At 27.9% G+C, this 22,239-nt stretch overlaps 3 protein-coding genes across 5 annotated transcripts; 1 reads left to right on the top strand and 2 right to left on the bottom strand.

Annotated features, from left to right (window-relative positions):
• The first annotated feature begins 125 nt into the window (after positions 1-125).
• Positions 126-7,742, top strand: LOC132944878 (alpha-tubulin N-acetyltransferase 1-like). Of its 3 annotated transcripts, none has more exons than XM_061014412.1 (9): positions 126-533; positions 1,721-1,867; positions 1,931-2,099; positions 2,167-2,305; positions 2,381-2,414; positions 2,483-2,555; positions 2,623-2,678; positions 2,767-2,937; positions 7,553-7,742. In XM_061014412.1, coding segments are annotated over exons 1-9 (888 nt in total). In that variant the 5' UTR covers positions 126-435; the 3' UTR covers positions 7,554-7,742. The 3 variants fall into 3 exon arrangements, with proteins under 3 accessions (XP_060870395.1, XP_060870394.1, XP_060870392.1); XM_061014411.1 differs by having other exon boundaries at positions 7,549-7,742; XM_061014409.1 differs by lacking the exon at positions 7,553-7,742 and having other exon boundaries at positions 127-533; positions 2,767-3,111.
• Positions 7,672-10,023, bottom strand: LOC132944879 (polyisoprenoid diphosphate/phosphate phosphohydrolase PLPP6). Its single transcript, XM_061014413.1, has 3 exons — positions 9,708-10,023; positions 9,532-9,631; positions 7,672-8,182 (listed from the first exon to the last, which is right to left on the bottom strand). Exons 1-3 carry the CDS (start codon positions 9,843-9,845, stop codon positions 7,782-7,784), a joined length of 639 nt encoding a protein of 212 aa, XP_060870396.1. The 5' UTR covers positions 9,846-10,023; the 3' UTR covers positions 7,672-7,781.
• A 3,229-nt stretch (positions 10,024-13,252) lies between these two features.
• Positions 13,253-20,254, bottom strand: LOC132945189 (glutamate [NMDA] receptor subunit 1). The gene is made up of 15 exons (XM_061014868.1): positions 19,802-20,254; positions 17,857-18,108; positions 17,628-17,720; positions 17,415-17,516; positions 16,710-16,984; positions 16,510-16,623; positions 16,299-16,446; positions 16,007-16,223; positions 15,798-15,938; positions 15,566-15,723; positions 15,018-15,401; positions 14,766-14,923; positions 14,531-14,703; positions 14,194-14,447; positions 13,253-14,098 (listed from the first exon to the last, which is right to left on the bottom strand). Exons 1-15 carry the CDS (start codon positions 19,997-19,999, stop codon positions 13,835-13,837), a joined length of 2,931 nt encoding a protein of 976 aa, XP_060870851.1. The 5' UTR covers positions 20,000-20,254; the 3' UTR covers positions 13,253-13,834.
• Positions 20,255-22,239: the final 1,985 nt, after the last annotated feature.

The raw sequence follows: 22,239 nt of genomic DNA, 5'->3' as shown, positions 1-22,239 counted from the left end.
GTAAAAATGAATTACAGTGCAGCCAACAAAACCTATTATTGGCGATACCGTCATAGGCTGCCGTTAATCGTGTTTAAATTATTCTTTATCACGTAAGCATGTACAACGGTTAACCGTAAACGGAACACTCAATAGTCAATACAATACTCTGTAGATGTAATATTGTAGACCTGTAATTTTTCTCTGTCGTCCGTGAAATCCACAGGTAACGGTTCCACTTCCTCTCTCTGTTTGTTCACCTCTCGCTAGCCGCTCGTAACGCATTTTATTTCCGTCCGTCATTTAACGTTTGCGTCTCGACACTAATTTGTCTTATTATATAATCCACGGGTTTTTTCGATTTTTCTCTTTTGTATTCACTCGAAATAACATAGAAAGCGACTCCCGTCGGTTCGCTTATTTCAGTTCACCAAAAAGCTACAAAAACCCAACGCCATGGAATTCCAATTCGATCTGAGCCATATCGCCCACGATCAGATCATCAAAATCGACAACTCATTGTTGCCAGTCGGCTACCAAAAAGACGACCCAGAGTAAGTATTTTTATGCATTTTGTAACTATATAGTACACAATCGATGGTAACCATGTCTACTCCGCGTGTCACGCGTTGTATTTTTAACATAACATACTACCATTATTCTAAGTCCCTACACCATACTATAGCGATTTCGTCGATATTATCTGAGATATCGTAGCCGAGTATTTGCAACTGTCGTGTTTTACTGGTCTCTAATACTATTCCATTCTTCGTGCAACTCGACAATTTATTATTCTGATGATACTCCTTAACAGGACAATCGCTGTGCCCACCAAAGCATGCAACCGGGGGCTTGATTTATTGCATGATTGTAATTTGATGTGCCCCTTTGACTAACATATTTTATTTACTACCAAACGTGTCTTTTTTTCTAAATACATCTGATGTGTGAGTGTGTGTGTGTGTGTGTTAAAAATCATTATATTAAGTTCCAACTATAAGTACCTACCCACATCTTATAAAGTATTTTTAACAGCAGTGGTAATTAATTGTTGTACCTATGGTAAAATCTGTTTCACTAATCAGGATTTTCTTTAATGCCCGCCATTGCTTGTACTAATTTTAAATAATATATTGGATATTCAATGTTGTTTTGCTATATATAGTCAACCGCTTATGAAACTTTCTAAACATATGTTTATTTATATTTTTTCCCAAGGTACCTACAATATCTTAATTATTGGTTTTATGAATTATTGTTAGTTAATTAAATATATATTATACCTATTTCATATTTAATTAACTAAACAGTTAAGGAAAGAATGAACATTATATATTTATGTATATGAAATCAACTAATCAGTATTCAATGTGCATCTAAATGATGTTTTTTAAACTATTAATTGAATATTAATTATGATAACTAATAATTAATGTATAGAGCTGCAAGTAAATAACTATCTACCTATTTGTCATGTCAACATAAATATGTATAATTTATTTTGTCATGCTAAATGCTCATTAATCATTATGTACCCCGTTATGTACTAGTATAATAAGATACCTAATAATAATAATAACAATATCAAAAATATATTAATAATCATTATTAAATTTAAGGGTTATTCCAATTTTGATTGCATTTATGTTATATGGTGATTAGCTATTTATTATTTATAAATACTCTAAAAAGTGAAGTTGAGTTTAATAATATATTAAATAAATGTAACTCATTTTTATAGATTGCAAAGCATGATATCTAATGTTTTGGATAAAATGGGAATAGCTTCAGGAATTGCTCAAGAGTTAAAATCTCCAATTACTTCAGCTGAAAAACTCATGCGTTCTGATCATATTTTATACTTGATGACAGAACAAACATCACCAGGGTAATAAATTAATAACATTAGGATTTAAAAATATATAATATCAATTACCTAATTGTATTTCAGACATTTTGTTGTGGTTGGTTTGTTAAAAATGGGATGGAAAAAGTTGTATTTATTTAATAAAAAAGGTTCAAGAACTGAAGCAATGGTCTACTGTTTACTTGATTTTTACATTCATGAAACCCGACAACGTCATGGATATGGAATAAAACTCATGGATTACATGCTAAAAGTATTAAAATATCAAAAAAAAATTTATTAAGTCCAATTTTATTTTAATGTTTTTCTATGGTTTTTAGGATAATCAAATTGAAGCAAGACAATTAGCTGTTGATCAACCTACAAATAAACTTTTACAATTCTTATGGAAATATTTCAACTTATCCAAACTAGTTAATCAAGGCAACAATTTCGTAATTTTTGAAGAATTTTTTGAAGGTAATGGTACCGTTAATATTTTTATATTTGTACAAGTTTATTTATTTCTATTTCTATTTATTTATCTCTCACTAGATCCATCTGAACAAGAATCTGCTAATGACAATCGGTAAGTTTACAGTGTTTTAGTTATTACAAATGTATGTATTGTGTGTGTATCAATATTTTTTTATATAGCTCAACTGGATATAAAAGTCAACCGACATTTGGACGTCATGGTGCAGCTAGACAACAAGATTGCATGGCAAATGTATTTATCTTAATTCCTAATTTTTTTAACTTCTTTTTCATTTGTTAATTATTGTAATACATTTTAGATACTATATGGAGCTAAACCAGCAGAAATTCAAAATGAAAACGGACATGTAGATAGGTAAAAAAAAAAGATAAATAATGAAATATTAACCTTACTATAACTTTTAAAAGTATGTATAAATTAATATTGTTTTGATCATATCTAGAGTTGAACATCAACAACGAGAAAATAAACAGCATCAAGAGGAACGTCATGTTGAAGTGCAGCATCACGTTGAAGTACAACATCATCATCAAGTTATGGATGAAGGGGATGGTCAGAAATCAAACCACGCTCATCCAAAACTAGATATCAAGAATTTTCACACTCAATTATGGTAATCTGTTAAACCTCGCCTTTTCTAACAGGTGGTAGCTTATTATTTGTTACATATTTATTGCTGTATTTTATTAACTTTTGTTAATTTATACTAATCCTAAATATGACTGCAATTATAAGGTAGAATTAAAAACAGAATAATTAAATTAATTTATAAATTTATAAAAAAAAATATGACATCTTCATAAAATTTGCACTAATGGTCGTTCACTATAAAATACTAATTTTAAATGCATAATGTTGGCTCTAGCCCACTTTTAATAAATAATATTTGTTATACAACTAATAATAACACAAATATTTTTACATTATTCTTCAAACTTTTAATTTGTTGTTAATCAACGAGGCTAATTAGTAATTAATTTATATTTTTATAATTTTTTTAACTTGTAACACGCATATTATATGTATTATTAACATTTAAAAATTGTTGAGTGAATTTTTTGTTGTGAAAAACTAATTGAAGATTTGTAAACTTTTATGTTGACGGTCTTTTATGTCATTACTCGATGTAACACCATTGTATTGAAAATGTATTTTACTTTTAAAGGCTGAAAATGTATTTTCCATATAATAATAATAGTAATGCTTTTGTATGTCGAATAATGAATTAAAACTGGCAGAATTTATTTAAAAAATTAACTATTAATCATAATTCTGGTACTATTAATATTGTTATAAGATTTCCCTCATTGCAACGTAATAATACAATTATAGAATGTATTGTATTTTCTATAATAATGTTCCTAGACAATGTTCTCTTTTTTTTTTTTTTTTTTGCAACAATCATCATAATATCAACCAATTTGTTTGTTTGTATTGATGTTCTAATAAATAGTTACTAAATTATTTGTAAGACCTTGACCTTATTAATTTCTCATTTATTATTTAATACGTTAAAATTTATACTTTCCATTTACCTAATATAGTATATTTTTTCTATTAAAAACTGTATTTTATTATATGATGTATTTTTACTTAAATCCTTGAATATGTTGGTAAGGAAATTACAATTATAATTATCTTGCGATTTAATTCACAAGAACTTAATTGGATATTTATTATTTGATAATATTTAATATAATTCAATTATTCATTCAAAAAGTGTATAATGTCTACAAATTGATCAGTTTTTTGGAGGTGGTTAGTTTTAACATTTGTTTCCTATTTAGGTTTTGGTCTTCATTTATGTAAACTATTCTATTAAGTTCTTAAGTAAAAATTCCGCCAAGTTAAAATATAATTAATAGTACAAAATATAAATTTAATTAGGAACACGGTATCAAAAAAATGTTTACTTAATTATTTTACTGGTAGAGATGCACAAAGGTTACTATGATGGCTTTTGTAAATAGAATTATAAATTAATACTTTTTTGAAAGCATTAATAGATTATTGATTTCAATAAAATTATTACAAACAAGCTTCTGTGTTACTTCAGTATTTACGTGAAATATTCTAACAATTTATACTTAAGATTCATATTCATGCAAATCATCATAGGATATATTAAAAGTAGCTCATGACGTAAAAGTTGTATTACATTTTTGTATAATATAACTGGAAATAAACATAAATAATAATCTGAAATTGTTTTAAAATTGAACATAAATGTATTATCCTACTGATCAGAAACTATATAGTTCTGGTGGACGGCTGTCAGCTGATATGGTTTTTAAATTATATAACATAATATAATATGTGTATTCATAAACTGCTTTGAATAATATAAAGATAAATTCTGTCCATAGGGTCCTTAAAAGTATTATATTGACAACTAAACACAATATATCCCTAAAGGTAACATATATTTTATTTAAAGTACACACATCATATTCATTAGTATTTTAAAATTTAAAAACAAAATCTCAATCTATAAATTATTACATTGTAATTTATTTTTAATAATTGATACTTGGTTAAGATATTACCATTATTAGTTATAATTTATAATTGTGGTTCTAAGTGCTATTTTCGTGTGTATTTATGTTTCTAACTGTTATTGAATTACAAGTGTATAGTCTATCAGGTTTATTATTAATAATATCATTTTAGATTCTGAGCGGACCGACTAATGTATTGATTTTAAAATGAAGTGTTTTTTTTTTTGTGTCTGTCATCACAGTTTGGAGCATCAAAACTGCTTTAATTTTCTTCAACTCTATCTTGTTTGATGGGAAAGTGAATCTAGTTAGTGCATTTGGGGGTCAAATTTAAAAATTCTCAATAGTTTTCAAACGTGCCGGGAAAAACAACATGAAAATTAAGAAAGAATTTTTAAGCAAAATTGATTTTGGTTTTTGGTGTGACTTTAAAACAAATGCACGTCAATAAAACTTAATTTGTTGGGTAAAAAAGCTTGAAAATTTAATGCAAAGCTCCTGATATATTGTTACAATGACATTTGAAAAATATTAAAAATCCTTATTCAGTTTTTATTTATAAGCATTTAAAGTTCAAATCTTGACAAAATACAGAAAAATGACAAAAATTAGGAAATTATTTTGAGTTGAGAATTTATAAAAATTTTTTTTTTAGATCTAAGGTTTGAAAATGTAATACAAGATTCCTCATAAGTTTTTCTACCTTTATCAAAAAAAAAAAAACTACAAGCAAATTAAATTTTTATGAGCGTTTGAAATTCATATTTTTATAATATATCCAATATTGGATATTCACTCCATTTCTCTCATGTAATGGTTTTGTTATTTTGTTGTTATTCAAAAAATTGTAACTTTAGATGCATGAAAATTTTACTGAATGAACATATTTTTATTTTCTAAACACCATAAAATTTTGACTCTTTTTGGGCTGTTTACAAACATTGTCAGTTTTCAATTTTTTCAGTTTTTTTATCTTTAATTATCAAAAAAAAATTTTTTGTTGGGTAAAAAAAAAGCGTGAAAATTTAATGCAAGGCTCCTGATATATTGTTACAATAGCAGTTAAAAAATATTAAATCTTCATAGGCACAATTTTTTTTATAAGCATTTAAAGTTTAAGTTTTGACAACATTAGTCAAATTTAAAATTTAAAAATTATTTTGTTGTTAAAAATGTAGAAAATGTTCATCTTTTATAGCTGAGGATTAAAAATTTAAAACAAGGTTCCATGTAAATAGGTAAACAATGTATAAATTGCTTTATTCACAATAATATCATCAAATATACTTGATAATATCATAGGCTGACTGACCGTTTTTGTTATACAATGATATTATATCATTGAATTTAAATTTAACATCATCCAATACAGTGACCCACTTGTAAACTACTGTACAGCAGAGCGACATACACTTACCCGCTTTTTTTAAACTTAATATGTGTGTCTGTAATATTTTGGCATTCAAAGATAATTACATGTTAGGAATATAAAAAAGATATTAAATGAGATGTATAAATTACTGATAGCTATATAATAATTAAAAATTAGGAGTACAAAATAGAATAAGCAAAAAAAAAAACCCGGGGAATGGTTAAAAAAAACCCTTATAAATCCCTCCAGGACTCGTAGTCTGTTATTTGTAGTTATTATTTTTTTTTTTTTTCCAATCCAGGTTTGTTTGCAGCTCCCATTCTTCGTTTATCATAATTGCTCACCATTTGTTTAAGTGAGATCACTATAGCTTCCAGCTCCCTCGTTTATCTTTAATTGCCCAATCATTGTGTTGCAAGGTAGTCTCAGACACTTCCGGTGGTATTTTCCCTTCAATTATGCTCTCTATTATTGTACTATGGAGTTCTGGATGTCTTGTTGTGCATGTCCTACTATCTTCTCACTCTAATGATATCCATTAATGATTGTTTTTCTCAGACTATTCCGAGTACATACGTCAGTGAAACGTATCATGGAAATAGTTTCTCCTTCAATTTGTATTCCATTTAAAATATTATTTTCATCATTTTATATTGTTGGAATTTATTCCTCAATTAAAATTGTTCATAATAACATGATTACTCTTTGCCCTTTGGCATCTACAACAAAGTAAATAAAAATGAGTAATTACTTACATAATATAAATACATGAAGAAAATACATTATTGAATTATCAGAAATTATTCATATTAATAAATTAATGAATAATAATGATTTGTGCTTAGTTAAAAATATAAGCAAAGTATAAAAAGTCAAGAGATGCAAACAAGGAATGTAGGCATGAGATGACGGTTGAATAGTTAATTCCAAACTTTTCTGCATATTTAAATCATGGTATTCTTAACACTATTTCCCATCATATCAATGTATTGATGTATTAATGGTTTGCTTATAAATTAAGTATATGCAATTAATTATTACTTACATTCATATACATATTTTACAATATTATGTAATTTTTAGCTTTTGTTTTGTGTACAGTTATGTTTCAATGGGCTTATTATATATTTGTATTTTAATGTTTCATTCTGCTGTTATAATTTCAATTTATTTATAGTGTAAGAACCAAGAATACATCTGGTTAAATCAATTAATATGAACCAACAAAAGATTTTTTTACATAACAGAATAACAATTTTGTATTTTAGACAGAACTTTTATAAAAATTGATTTTATGTGATGCATTTTTACTTTATTTTCTAAATATAATTTTAACAAGTATATTTTTTTACAGATAGAATCCTTCGTGAATATACACAATACAATCATATAAATTCAGAAATATTGAAACAATCACATACAATTTATTATTACATTTTAGATACACATTTTAATAAATATTCAAACAGCCTTCCAGTCTATTAAAAATGTACAATATATTTCTTGATTTTACACATTATAATTATATTATTTTTAATATTTTTTAAATATATTTTTTTTATTATAATATAAATGTTTAGTTAAAATTTACACATGATATTCTCCACCCTCCAATTTATCATCTGACACATACGATACCAAATACTCGGCTGTAATTTGGTCGATCCAAATTACAGATACTACAAATGATATAAAATACCCTAATACAGCGCCAGCAATTACATCTAATAAATGATGACGTCTTAAAAGTATTCGACTAAAAGCCACAGCAACTGCCCAAACACATAAAAACAATACCATAAATTCATTTAACGGATACAATTTATAAAAATAAAATAATATGTAAAATGCTCTAGACACGTGTCCTGACGGAAAAGAGTAGACATCAGGGCCAATTGTAACCCATTGATCATTCTTGTTGCCTACAGGTCGACGGCGACGAACAAATGCTTTTATAGTAGCAACCGCAAAAATATCAATAAATAATCCTAAATATATAAAAAAAAAAATTTAATTATTCATTTTTCCATCATAATTAGTGGCGCGTTGAACATGGTTTTGAAGGGCAGTTACTTAATAATTTTTAAGGGGTAGGTGAGTATTGGATTTAGTAAAAAATTAAGTACAAGACTAACTTCATCTGAATATGCTATTTAATAAGAATAATAACTTCAATAATAAGTATTATATTAAGTGTTCATGGGGTTGTTGGTCATTCAATAAAAAAATTGCCCAACAAAATATTTCACTTTGCCACGCCACTGATTGTAACTTATGTATTAAATTCATGTAATAGATCATATTTATACATATATTATTTAAAAATTGAACGTAATAAGTTTGTACCTATATAATGTTCAAAAATATAGGACATTTTGTCTTTATTAGAAACTATGTTGAAATTAGTGTTTAAAATGATTCCTAGGTGAAAAATTAAATTAGATATTTTGAACATACATTTATACATCTAATATCTAGTTGTGCCTGAATAAATGATTAGTTACCTTTCAACATTTGTTACTAATATCAATATTAACAATTTATTCATTACAAGAACTGATAACCCAAAAAATAAAAAATACAATATTCATTAATATGCAATGGATTAAATAGATAAAAATATGTATAATGATTGCATTTGAAAAAAATTTAATATAAATTCATACAAACCATTATTAAAAAATAGTAAATACTGAATTAAGAATTTAAAAAATGTCCTGTACAATTTTTAAAAAATGTAAGTGTTATTTAACTTATTTAGGTTTTTAAACAGATGCTTGCAGTGCCGTGTGGGTATTTTCTAACTTTCTTTAAAACATTAACATGATTATAAAAGTTCTGATCGAAACAAACAATTTTAAAAATAATTGTATGCCTAAAATATGATTTTACAACAAGAATGTATTATTAATTATTATTAATACAAGAGTATTCTCGTTATATACACGCTACCAACTTTCAGTAAGTTTTTTTAACAACCAACCTCTGTCTGTACTTTTTTTTTTTGTTCATTATTTTAGTTTCAAAACCACAAAACATACAAGGTGAATGTTGAACATTGTCAGAAATTAGTGATAAGTTTTATTTCCTTAGAAAAATATGATATTGCCGTTAAAAAATACTTAAATATACATAATTGATGCAAACACTTGTATAAAAATGATTGTCAATTTTAACTGTCCTAATCTCATAAAAATATACATTAATTGTTGACGTAGGCATAAAGCATTTTAATTGATAAATGAGGCATATTTTTTAACGTAGAGCGCATACAACAAGAATACCCATTTAACTATTTAAGAATTAAGACCTAACTTATAATTTTGAATTAACTTACCAATAAGAAGGTTAACTTGCATTTGAAACAAAGATTTTGACCAAGCAAACCAAATGAAAGTCAACCAACAGGCAATCCATACAATTCCATGACACGAATACTTAAGTTTAACAACGTTGATATTAAAAATTTTGATTAAATTGAAATATATTATTTTAATTATATAGGTACTTTACCTCTAATCCTTTGTAATATGTGGTAAAACTGCGAACGGGCAAAAACCTAGAAATTGAGTTACAAATAACTGAAGTAAGTTTTGAGTCAATGTCCAAAATACCCTTCACCGGCGGCGGTACATTCCGTTTTAGAGACATTTTAAACTTTTTTTTTTAAGCCAAGTTCAATGAAGTGACAATAAATACCGACTAAAGACGGTTTAAAGCATAGACCTATTAACTAACTTTATATAGTTGATACTTTTATAGGTCTATGGTTTATAGTTTTTACTTTTTATCACGATTTAAGATATTATAAAGTATATTATTTGAACAACACAACATTATCACTCGTCAGTTATCACAAATTACAAAACTAATCTTTTGTAATTTTGTATTATGTATATTAGTCATGAACTAAGTTCATGGTATTCATAACCAATATTAATGATTACTAACGACTAATGAGTAATGAAGTAATGAATGTTTAACCATTTAATATTTTAATCTATTCCGTGGCTTACTATTATACTATTATAATATCGTAAAACGATAGAACTATAATTAGCTATAGGTAGGTAATCTATGTGAAACTATAATGTATAAATCCACCTTGATTGATGCCTATGTACTCATGCCTCATTGAGTAACGATACTTATTAGTTAAATCACTTAAATAATGTTGGTTATACTTTTAAGTTATTTTAACCAACCTTCCTGCAATAAATGAGCCATTGAAGCACATAGGTAGGTGTACCTATTTAAAGTATATTTTAACTCTTCTGTGCATTGCCGCAACCATAGTAGGTGGAGGTCGGTGGTGAAGGGACATAATATCCTATTTTTAAAGACTTACTATACACACTTTTTGTACGAAATACCTTTAATGTATAGGTATAGTTATACGTTGTAAGGCTATATATTATAAGTAGGCAGTGCCGTACCAGAGGGGGGTCCAAAGGGTCTGGACCCCCCCCCCCCCCCCCCCGAAATTTCTTTAATATGTCTTATTTTTAACCAACTATCGAAACCTAAATTGGCTAAATTCATAAAAATGTTAGGTATGCTCGCAAATCCTTGTAGTTCCTTTCACAAGGAAGTTCCTTAGTTCATATACCATTTAATAAATATCGATAATATATAACATTTTAAGCGTATAAAGTTTGAATTTTGACATTTATCAAAATCGTAAAAATTTGGAAATTATTTTGTAGATATAAATACATAATAATAATTTCCTCTTCATATCTAAGATTTAAAAATGTAAAACAAGATTTCTCAAAGGTACGTTTTTCTACCTTAAACAAAAGAAAAAGTGTATGGAATGTCAAATTAATTTTTTATGAACATTTGAAGTTACGATTTATTCTTAAACTAACGATTTCTCATGGAACCATTATCTTATTTTTAAAACAAATATCCATAGATATACCTACTTGGAATTTTCACAAAATATTTAAGATTTCCAAGGATGAAATTGGAGTTCAAGAGCGTTCAAGAAGTTACACGTGCAATATACAAGCGATACGTACCAGAGCTGTGATGTCGGACTCAGACTTCGATACGAGGTCGGTACGTAACTATTCCATTTCGATACGTATCAATTTTTAGATTCTGAGCGAAGCGATGAATGTATTGATTCTACAATGATGTGTGTTTTTTTTTTTATTTTTTTATTTTTGTGTCTGTCATCACCTTTTAGGACAGTAAAAGTGCTTGGATTTTCTTCAATAGTAACTTTTCTGATAGGAAAGTGAATCTAGTTGGTACTTTGGGGGGTCAAAAGTAAAAATTTCCCAGTAGTTTTCACAAGCGACGTGAAAAACAAAAGAAAAATTAAGGAAAAACGGGAATTTTTACGCAAAATCTGTTTTCGAGAAAATCGATTTTGGTTTTTGGTGTAAATCTAAAACAAATGACCGTAGGGACATGAAATTTTGACTGAATGTTTATATTAGCATTTTCTATGCACCATAAAATTTACAAAATATTTTGACTCTTTTTGAGCTGTTTACGGCCATTGTCAGTTTTCAATTTTTTTAGTTTTTTTTTCTATAAATATCAATAAAATTTTATCTGTTGAGTAAAAAAGTTTGAAAATTTAATAGAAGGCTCCTAGGTTATTGTTTCAAAGGCAGATGAAAAAAATTAAAAATCCTTAGTCACAGTTTTTAATTATAAGCATTTAAAGTTCAAATTTTGACAAAATACGGAAAAATCACGAAAAATAGCAAATTATTTTGAGTTGAGAATTCATAAAAATTTTTCTTTTTAAATCTAAGATTTGAAAATGTAATATAAGATTACTCATAAGTTTGTCTACCTTTGTCAAAAAAAAAATGTCTAGAAGAAACTTAAATTAAATTTTTATGAGCGTCTGAAATTTATATTTTTACAACATTTGATATTTACTCGATTTCTCATGTAACAATTTTCTTATTTTATTATAATTAAAAAACGAATGACTGTAGATACTTGAAAATTTCACTGAATGTTCATATTAGCATTTTCTATACACCATAAAATGTTGAAAATATTTTGACTCTTTTTGAGCTGTTTACGGACATTGTCAGTTTTCAATTTTTTTAGTTTTTTTTTCTATAAATATCAATGAAATTTTATTTGTTGGGTAAAAAAGCGTGAAAATTTAATATAAGGCTCCTGATATATTGTTCTAATAGCAGTTGAAAAATATTAAAAATACATACACACAATTTTTTTTTATAAGCATTTAAAGTTCAAATTTTGACAACATTTATCAAATTTATAATTTATTAATTATTTTGTGGTTAAAAATGTATAAAATGTTTAACTTTTATGGCTAAAGATTGAAAATTTAAAACAAGGCTCCGAGTAAATAGGTTATATTTAAATTACTTTATTCACAATAATATCATCAAATATACTTGGTAAAATCATAGGCTGACTGACCGTTTTCGCTCAGAATCGTTTTTCTTATACAATGATATTATATCATTGAATTCAAATTTAACACCATCCATTACAGTGACCCACTTGTAACCTACTGTACAGCAGAGCGACATCCACTTATCCACCTTTTTTTTCTTAAATGTGTTCATTTGTTTTACCACTTTTACCTTTATCAAAATGAATCTTTTTGAGTTATTTTTTTCCTATAAATATCAATAAAACGAAATAGATTTGTTTTACGATCACTCTTTTACTAGGTGTGTAAAATTGTTTCTCACATTTACAAATAATCCAGTATTTATTTATAAATTTATATGCTTTATGCATTTTAAAAAGGCCGGGAAAGAAAATAATTGTTAGGGGGTGCAGGCATGCAGCCCACTTTACCGCTCACATATGTGTGTACAGTAGCGGTATTAAGGGCTTGTACATGGACCCCAAAATATTTGCTTGCCAATTAATACATACCAAGTTGCGGCACTGAATGTTCCAGTATATTATTGTTATTTGTTACAACTTACAACTAATAATTAATTCTATAATCATAATAGTCATAAAGTACATTTTTTATAAAATTTATGAAAATCGTTGTGATTCACCCCCATTTTTAGGCAGGTATTTAAAAATGATAAGTAGAATTGTAAAGAGCAAACTGTCATTTCATTTATTCACTTATTAACATATACCTATAATAATCATTTACATTATTAACAAATCGTATTTAAATAAAATATTTATGATGTAGACATGTAATTTAAATAATTAAATATAATAATAAATTAATAATAAATAGGTAATAATATATATATTATATGTATAATATATCTGTGTGTATACAAGTATGTTTATAAATATAATATATACATTTCATAACAATAATAATGATTTTTTTAACAGGTATAATAAAATTTAGATAAACAAAATACTATATAGCAACAAATTATATATATAATAGGTAGCATAAATTATGTTTCATATTATGATGAAATATTATAAACTATTACAGGTATACATGTATAATACATTATGTATTATGATCGTCTATGTATCCCTATTCCGGATTCCCTAATAGGTACAAATCACTAATATTATTCTTATGTAATTTATACATTAAATGCTATCTAATATAATATATTATATCCTGATAAATAGATTTCATTACTTTTTCATATTATGAATTATGATTAACTATATAAATTATTCTTATAACGCCGCGATTACATGAGATTATTATGGAAGTGTAACTGCGGAGGACCTCCAATAGGGGACCGTAGTGGAATATCATCACTCTTTCTATGCACCATTTGCCGACCTGACCAAGCTCGAGTTGGGCTTGGTGAGTTGCGACAAGTTCTCGGTAATGTTTCAATTGATCGAATCGGACTTTGTATGTTCAGAACGCTTCTGGGCAATGCTTCAACCGACAGACTGAGTGCTCCAACACCACTAGTTCGACCTTGCATTCTCATCATTTTTCGTTTCTGTAGAACATTTGAAATTAAGTTTACACACTCATACGCATATTATATATTTTGATTTGAGTAAATTTAACCGTCCAGTGACAATTCACACTAACTTGAACTATAGCCCTCCACGTTTGTCCATAATTACGGGCCAACTGCAATCGATTCTGTTTACGGACATGATGTTTCTTGTAGCCTATCTCGATGACAATTAAAACCATTCCAACCACTATGCCCACAGCGACGAGTATAAATACACCAGCCATATTTTTCAATCCCAACGTATTGGGTGTTTTTTCTTGATCTTCGCATTGTTCTACTCTCCCTTGAAATATCCACTTATCGTCCAAGCTTTCCATGAAACCACCTAGTTAATAAAATGTATTAAAGTTTAGATTTCATCTTACTTGTACTTGTATTATATAACACGCATAATGCATATTTACATACTCTCATGGAAGTCTAAAATTGATAATGTAACTGATTCAGACCAAGGAGAACCTTTTTGTAGACCAACTCCATACCCAGAACGTCCAAATAATTCGCCAGCCGTCACTAATTGACAATCTTGCGCAGCTTCGAATTCCAAACGGCTGCTGTCCCATATAAATGCCATAAGCTTACTGAAAATTATTTTAAATGTCAATAAACGTTGTCAATTTTTATTTATATATTCTGATCGTACTCGTTCTTCACATCTCGAATTGCATCTTCAGCAGTTTCGTAGTTGTTGGCTTCCATTGTCCTGTACATATTTGACAGTTCCACTTGACGTCTAAAATACATATCAACTGCGGATCCTTTTACTGTGGCACAAGTTAAATTCTCCATTGTACTACGGAGCTGTTATAGAACAATTAATCGATAGATATGTATAAGTAGGTAGTTGAAAACCATTTCCATTAGACTATAATTAATGTATATACATTCTTCCTACCCTAGCGTCATTAATTCCAGATAGTTTGGTTTTCGGTCTTTCGAGCACGAGAAAAGCGGCCAAGTTGGCAGTGTACGATGCTACGATGATCATAGCGAATCCGGCCCATACCATTCCTAGTACTCTAGCTGAGAAACTCCTTGGTGTGCCTTCACCAATACCACTGTTCAACAAAACTCCCCACGCAAACCATGTAGCGCTTGATAAATTAAGTGCATCTTCTTCTGTACCATCAGCGTTAATCAACTTAAATCTAGCAAAAGGAGAAAACCTGTCGAGTAGATATAAGACAAGCGCAACCACGTGAACAGAGCCCATAACAAGCACCCAGAGCGTGTGGCTGAATGGTTGCAAAAACGACACAAGTGTCGAAGACCGCGATGGCTAAAAAAATATGAAAAACCATGTATTATGAAAGTAATAGGTGGGTCACATGCAAATATTGAGGAACATTTTAATTGGTTAGGTATTTTTCTTTTAAAAATATATAGTTTTTTTAATCAAAGAGACCCAATATCTGGATAAAAAATCTGAGGTAAATCATTTACCTTTTTCTCCAAAATAGTAATTCCTTGGTACTTGAATGGTTTACTGAACTCTATGAATTCTGCTCTTTCTGGATTAATGGTAAGAGGAGCTAATATCATATCTGCTCTTTCATACACTATTTCGCCAATCAAACCATTCCATTCTTTTTTTCCACTAGCTAAAGATATTTATCAGTTGTAATTTATAATATAACCTTGCACGTTTTTATATTTTATGGAAGTAGGTATTAACCTGAGTTGTTTCTTATTTCATAATTTCCAAATTGACCATCTGGCGATAGTGATAAACTGTATGTAAAATTTATCGTTTCCGAAAGCTCCACTAGTAAATCAATACAATATCCTTTACAACAGTAGACTATTGGTTCTAGTACTAAAATAAACAAACATTTTTATTCAACTTTTTAATTACTTGTTATATAGTAAAATAAAATTGATTACCTTTAGATGAAGTATTATACAACGGACACATTATTTCATCCGACTTACAACTATTTCCATCATCTTTCTTTAATGGTCTTACATACACAAATGGTTTTTCTTCTATTGTTAATACTTTTAAATGTGTGGGAATCATAAAACCTTCGGGTTTCTTCTTCAAACGTCCCGGCCATATAATGTTAGATTCGTTAAGTCGTAATTTCATCTTATTGAGATCCTAAAATTAATTGTAATTTTTAGAATAATCAATATTTTTTTTTCATTAAGTAAATTATTATTATTAAATATTTACATTATTAAAATAATATTTCCCAATAGCATCTTTATTGGCCACTTCTTTCACATTGACTATATCATATTCAGCATATATTCGATCACCGTTATTATCGAAAGCTACTTTGCCCGTGTGTCCATCTTTATACACTTGTTTCTTTATATATCTAAAGAAATATTAATAATTACATTTCATGCCATATAAACTGAGCGTTGGTTGAAAAAATTACTCGAAAAGTGTCTTGCCCGTATCCCAAATAGCACCAGAGTTATCACAATCAGCCGGCGGGTGGGTTATAGTTTTTGTACGGTTCATATCTGTAATCGCTGAAGCCAATATATATCTGCAATAAACCAAATAGGAATTATGATACATTATATATGTAAAAAAAAACCACTACAAACTACTATAAAAAATGTATATGCGTACATGCTATCGTATATATGAGCCAATTCGTTAGAGGCGTTAACCAATTTCAATCCGATTGTCCCTTCCGGTACATTATTGGCGTCTAGAGCTTGCTCCGTCACAATCCACACATATCCAGCCTCGGTCATGTTTCGGTGAGCCGCGTCCCTGAAAATTACTTCAGCATCTATTTTGCTTGCGTACATTAAGTACACCCTGGCTTGTGCGTTCTTCATTTCGTTTAACTGGTTGTTGAAATGGAACAGACCCGGTTCAAACTCGATAACCGCCTCCACCTGCAGCGGTATATGAAAAGAAAACACTTAGATACCCGCAGGCCACATCATACAATATTGTTACCTAAATTATACATTTATATTGCTCTATAATATGTTATATGTAGAGTCTATAATATGATCTATATATATATATATTATGTATTATTTGCTTGCTGCAGCAGTTGCGTTTATCATGCGATAGGGAGGGGGATATATAGACCATTTCAATTGAACCTAACCATTGGGACGATTTGAAAGTTGCAATGGCAAATATAACATCATTATATAATGCAGGAAACAGTGTTTTTTAACTTTTAACACCAAAATATCGAAGTTACACGCTATTATTAAAAGGACACTGTTGTATAACTGAATTAGATATTAATATATTATTAGTACATGTATATATTTTCAATAAGTTTACTATAGAATATATTATGGTAATGACCTGGACTTTCTTTTCGATGTCGTCTCCTTGATTTTGTGAAGTAGTTTGGAATCTACCGACAAACGCTCTACCGTCGGTATCGGAGCTGTGGATAAATATGACCTGCAGCACACATGATTTCAGAATTATTAAAATGTACATATACAGTAAGACGTAAATTCAACCTTCGTTCAATGACGTTTGACAGCGCGTATAATATTATATTTTACCTACCTTTAAATAATTGAAATATTTTAGTAATTCAACCCATACTTCAGCTTGGTGTGAATAGGGTGGAACGGTACGAAGGAATGACACGTGAATGTTCTGTAACAATAGTTTATAAATTATAATTTAAAGTACACAAGAACAATGCATAACAATTAACAAGCATCAATAACAATTAACGAAAACAATATAGTATGAATATTAAATGGATGATAATAATTATTGACGTGATTACTTTATCCGAAAAAGCAGAATCTCTGGACGAAATCCCGATCACGGGTATATGATAGAAACCACTGGTGTATGATACAGCGGCCGGAGACAGATCTCCGATTTGTGGGTGAGACACAATAACGGCATACACCCTTCGCACGATGAGTTGCTTACAAACGTTGAGAGCGGTTTTAATTGGATTTGGATCCATTTTTATTGAATGGGCGTAGAACGTGTTGCCAGGTTTCATAAATGGTGTATTGAAGTTTAGATGCTATAAGAACAACAAAAATAGATATGACATTAATATATTATTATTTATTATTTTTATTTAAGTGTTCAAAAAATTATCGCACATATTATTATAGGTAGGTATAAATTATTTGTATGATTATTATTATATACAGCGCACAGTCCACATGGTATAAATAGCACAATGGGTACGTCAAAATTTAATCTACCTATAATAAATGTCGCGGGACTAATTCCGCATGAATTTTTAATTAAAATATACTTGAACTAAAATGCAATAGCCTCAGACTTTAGGATCTATATTTTTACATTTTTATTTTTAAATTATAAATATATAGGTACCTACCAAAATTACCCACAGAAATGTTTATATTTTTCCAACCATGTTTTCAGTCACTTTTCAGTAAAAGATATACTTAGGTATTAGTTAACAGTTATTATGCTAAGTAGTATAGATTAATTAATATTTATTATATAAAAAAAAAATATATCTTTTAAGAGGACGCCACACGGGAATTTGTTGTTTCCGCAGTTTTACAAACGTACAACATGACAAATTTTACGTTCACAATAATACACTTAACTCCGTAATTTCTAAAATGTACAAACATTTACATTTTAAAAATGGTCATAACTTGATTTTCAATAAAAATATCAATAAAAGCCTCCGAGATGCCTTAGATAATAATAAAAATAATCTTACCCTTAAATTTCTCTGAATAGGAGATTTATAATTTTAGAAATTACCGAGTAAAATGTGTTATTGTATACGTACAATTTGTCATCTTTTGGAGACAACATATGTCTGTATGGCAATATGGCATCCGTAATAATAATATATTAAGTACTTATCCTAAATATGTTTTAAATATATACCATATACTATGTTTAACTTCAGCTGCACATAAGGTTAAATAAGTAGCGTTGAATTTTGGTTTTAAAAATACCAAATTAAAAAATTATTGCGGGAAAAGTTGTAATAATTTTTGTTGACAACATTACATTAAATTTATATTATTAATATTTAATTATTAAAATAGTATATATTTATATAATTTATTATTTTTGTTAACTTTTGTTAACCACCTTACCTTAAGATTGTTGGTATAAATAAGCAATAACTTAAAATGAATCGAAATATTTTGAAAATGTCATTGTGTATATAAAATATAATAATATCCGTAAACGATTCAAGTCCACATAAATTATATTTTTGAATTATGACAAAATAATTATTCTGATTGTTCTTTTAAATTTCTAATTTCGTTCAAGTTTTAGAGTTAACTACTTATGAAAAACTTGATATTTTCTATTTTTTACCCTCCAAAGAACCAATTAGATTTATTTTCCTGTCGGAAAATAAAATTAAGTAGAAAATGTATGCATTTTTCTACTGTAAAAACTACTAAAAAGTGTCTGATTCAGACATAAAAAAAACACATTGTAATATATCGATATTATCGTTCCACTCTAAATCTAAAAAAACATATATTATTATAATAACTTATTGCTGTATAATATAAGGTTTATTAATGTACCTATATATACCATTCATGCACAATAAATAATAATACGGTACACGTTATTAAAATGTTGACAAAGAGTGTCAAAGACGTATTGACAAATTCCCGGTAGAAGAATCACTGCAGTAGTGCAGTCTGTATTAAAATTATTTAAACGCATATTATTAAAATATAATATAAGTTGTACATTACTTCAATTGTTTGTTTGAAATAACCTTCACTTGCATTGCTACTTAAAACTCCACCAATGTGAAATTCATATGGATTATTATCGGTATTTTCTTTCTCTGTATTTTCACTTTTGCAATAAAATATAGAAAACAAACATATCAGAAAAACACTGAAAACTGGTTTCATTATACTAAATTGAACTTTAAATATCTTGGACATTTTTAAAATAATTTCAAAAAAAAATCGATTAAAAATTTGTAGCGTAGGTACCTACGCCCAAATTGTGAAGTTAATTTTTTTATTATTGTTTAAACTATTTATCGTCGTCTTTTGTTACAACCCTTACAACTATATTTGAACATAATTTCACGCTGGTCGTTTAAAAAACATTGCGATTACATTGTGATTTACATCTTATAATAAGTATAGTCTAACCATGTAAAGGATGAAACTAAAAGTTACAAGTCTATAATGGACCACAGAGCATGCTTGAGAAGGACCGTAACCATGGCGACAGCATATTATCCTGTCGGAATATATTGATCAGATTACGGTATAGCCATACCTACAAAACTTAATAACCAAAATGTAGAAATCAAATTCAATTCGAAACTATAAAGAATATTATAATTATTTATGTTGTTAATAATTTAGCAATAATTATTAACAAGAAATATCATGTTACACGATTAAAACTAACCTATGTTATACTTATTTAGAAAGAGGTCCACTTCTGAGCAATCATTATAATTTAAAAAAATAATTCCTAGTGACGACTTTTAATGAGTTTGTTGTTTTTTTAAATTTTAAATTGATCATCGTATGAAATAAAAATATTTTGTGATTCGAGTAATTTTACTAATAATTTTCGTTACACCTGCGTACAATGTAATCCTGTATTATCTACACATAAATGCCGCTGAAACACTGTTGCTGCAGTACCTGTATATAGTACCTATATATAGTGCATACATTATATATTTTTTATAAATACGTATAGCATATAAATATAATATTTTAGGCCTGTAGGACATGCTCTTAATGTTTTTTAGAGCCTGTGATGCGATTACAGAAACCAATATTATTATTAAATAGACTGATACACATTTTCCTTGCGATCTATATGAATATCACTTTAAAGATCAAAGGTTATTGCTTATACTTTATCAGGTAATAGGTATAATACGTTAGGTAGGTACCTATAATATATTCATCAGCCGAGAATAGAAACAGTTCAATAGGCACCTATAGCTGAATATTTTTTTTAGACTTAGAGCACATAAAGAGGTACAAGTATATGCATAAGTAATATAAAGTAATTACTATATTATATTTATCTTTAAATTATATACCTAGTGAGTTGTCAAATAAAAATTTATAATAAAATATGTAAGTAAGAAAAACGACCTTATAGGGCTTTTAATAATAACTCCGAGGCAAAAAAGTCTGAAAATTACTTGCTTACATATAAAAAACTTCGACAAAAATTACATTACTACTTGTTTTTGCCTCCCAAATAATATAATGGCAAAATAAAGAGTCATTTATGATTTATTTGTTGTAGAAACTGGAACCATTTGAGTTTTTTTGGATTCTGAGCAGAACGATTAAAAAAAAGGTGGATAAGTGGATGTCGCTCTGCTGTACAGTAGGTTACAAGTGGGTTACTGTAATGGATGGTGTTAAATTTGAATTCAATGATATAATATCATTGTATAAGAAAAACGATTCTGAGCGAAAACGGTCAGTCAGCCTATGATAGGAGCCTACGAAATAAGTATATTTGATGATATGATCGTGAATAAAGTAATTTATATAGGTATAACCTATTTACGTGGAGCCTTGTTTTAAATTGTCAATCCTTAGCCATAAAAGTTAAACATTTTATACATTTTTAACTACAAAATAATTAATAAATTATAAATTTGATAAATGTTGCCAAAATTTGAACTTTAAATGCTTATAAAAAAAAATTGTGCCTATGTATTTTTAATATTTTTCAACTGCAATTGTAACATTATATCAGGAGCCTTGCACGCTTTTTTACACAACAAATTTCATTGATATTTATAGAAAAAAAAACTAAAAAAATTTAAAACTGACTATGTCCGTAAACAGTTCAAAAAGAGTCAAATTATTTTCAAAATTTTATGGTGTATAAAAAATGCTAATATAAACATTCAGTGAAATTTTCAAGTATCTACAGTCATTCGTTTTTTAATTACAACAAAATAAGAAAATCGTTACATGAGATATCGAGTGAATATCAAATGTTGTAAAAATATAAATTTCAGACGCTCATAAAAATTTAATTTAAGTTTCTTGTAGACATTTTTTTTTTGGTAAAGATAGAAAAACTTATGAGTAATCTTATATTACATTTTCAAATCTTAGATTTAAAAAGAAAAATTTTTATGAATTCTCAACTCAAACTAATTTGCTAATTTTTGTGATTTTTC

The sequence above is a fragment of the Metopolophium dirhodum genome, chromosome 5 (genome assembly GCF_019925205.1).
Source record: "Metopolophium dirhodum isolate CAU chromosome 5, ASM1992520v1, whole genome shotgun sequence".
NCBI lineage: Eukaryota > Metazoa > Arthropoda > Insecta > Hemiptera > Aphididae > Metopolophium > Metopolophium dirhodum.
The sequence above is the reverse complement of the archived record's forward strand: the minus strand, read 5'-3'. Positions and strand labels throughout refer to the sequence as shown.

Coding starts and splice junctions, on each gene's coding strand:
- LOC132944878 (XM_061014409.1), top strand. CDS start 436: ATGGAATTCCAATTCGATCTGAGCCATATCGCCCACGATCAGATCATC. Junction 1,868..1,930: donor ACAGAACAAACATCACCAGG/GTAATAAATTAA, acceptor ATTGTATTTCAG/ACATTTTGTTGTGGTTGGTT. Junction 2,679..2,766: donor GAAAACGGACATGTAGATAG/GTAAAAAAAAAA, acceptor GATCATATCTAG/AGTTGAACATCAACAACGAG.
- LOC132944879 (XM_061014413.1), bottom strand. CDS start 9,845: ATGTCTCTAAAACGGAATGTACCGCCGCCGGTGAAGGGTATTTTGGAC. Junction 9,632..9,707: donor CATATTACAAAGGATTAGAG/GTAAAGTACCTA, acceptor GTTAAACTTAAG/TATTCGTGTCATGGAATTGT. Junction 8,183..9,531: donor GCAAGTTAACCTTCTTATTG/GTAAGTTAATTC, acceptor TTATATATTTAG/GATTATTTATTGATATTTTT.
- LOC132945189 (XM_061014868.1), bottom strand. CDS start 19,999: ATGTCCAAGATATTTAAAGTTCAATTTAGTATAATGAAACCAGTTTTC. Junction 17,517..17,627: donor AATATTTCAATTATTTAAAG/GTAGGTAAAATA, acceptor TGTGTGCTGCAG/GTCATATTTATCCACAGCTC. Junction 16,224..16,298: donor GGAAATATTATTTTAATAAT/GTAAATATTTAA, acceptor AATTAATTTTAG/GATCTCAATAAGATGAAATT.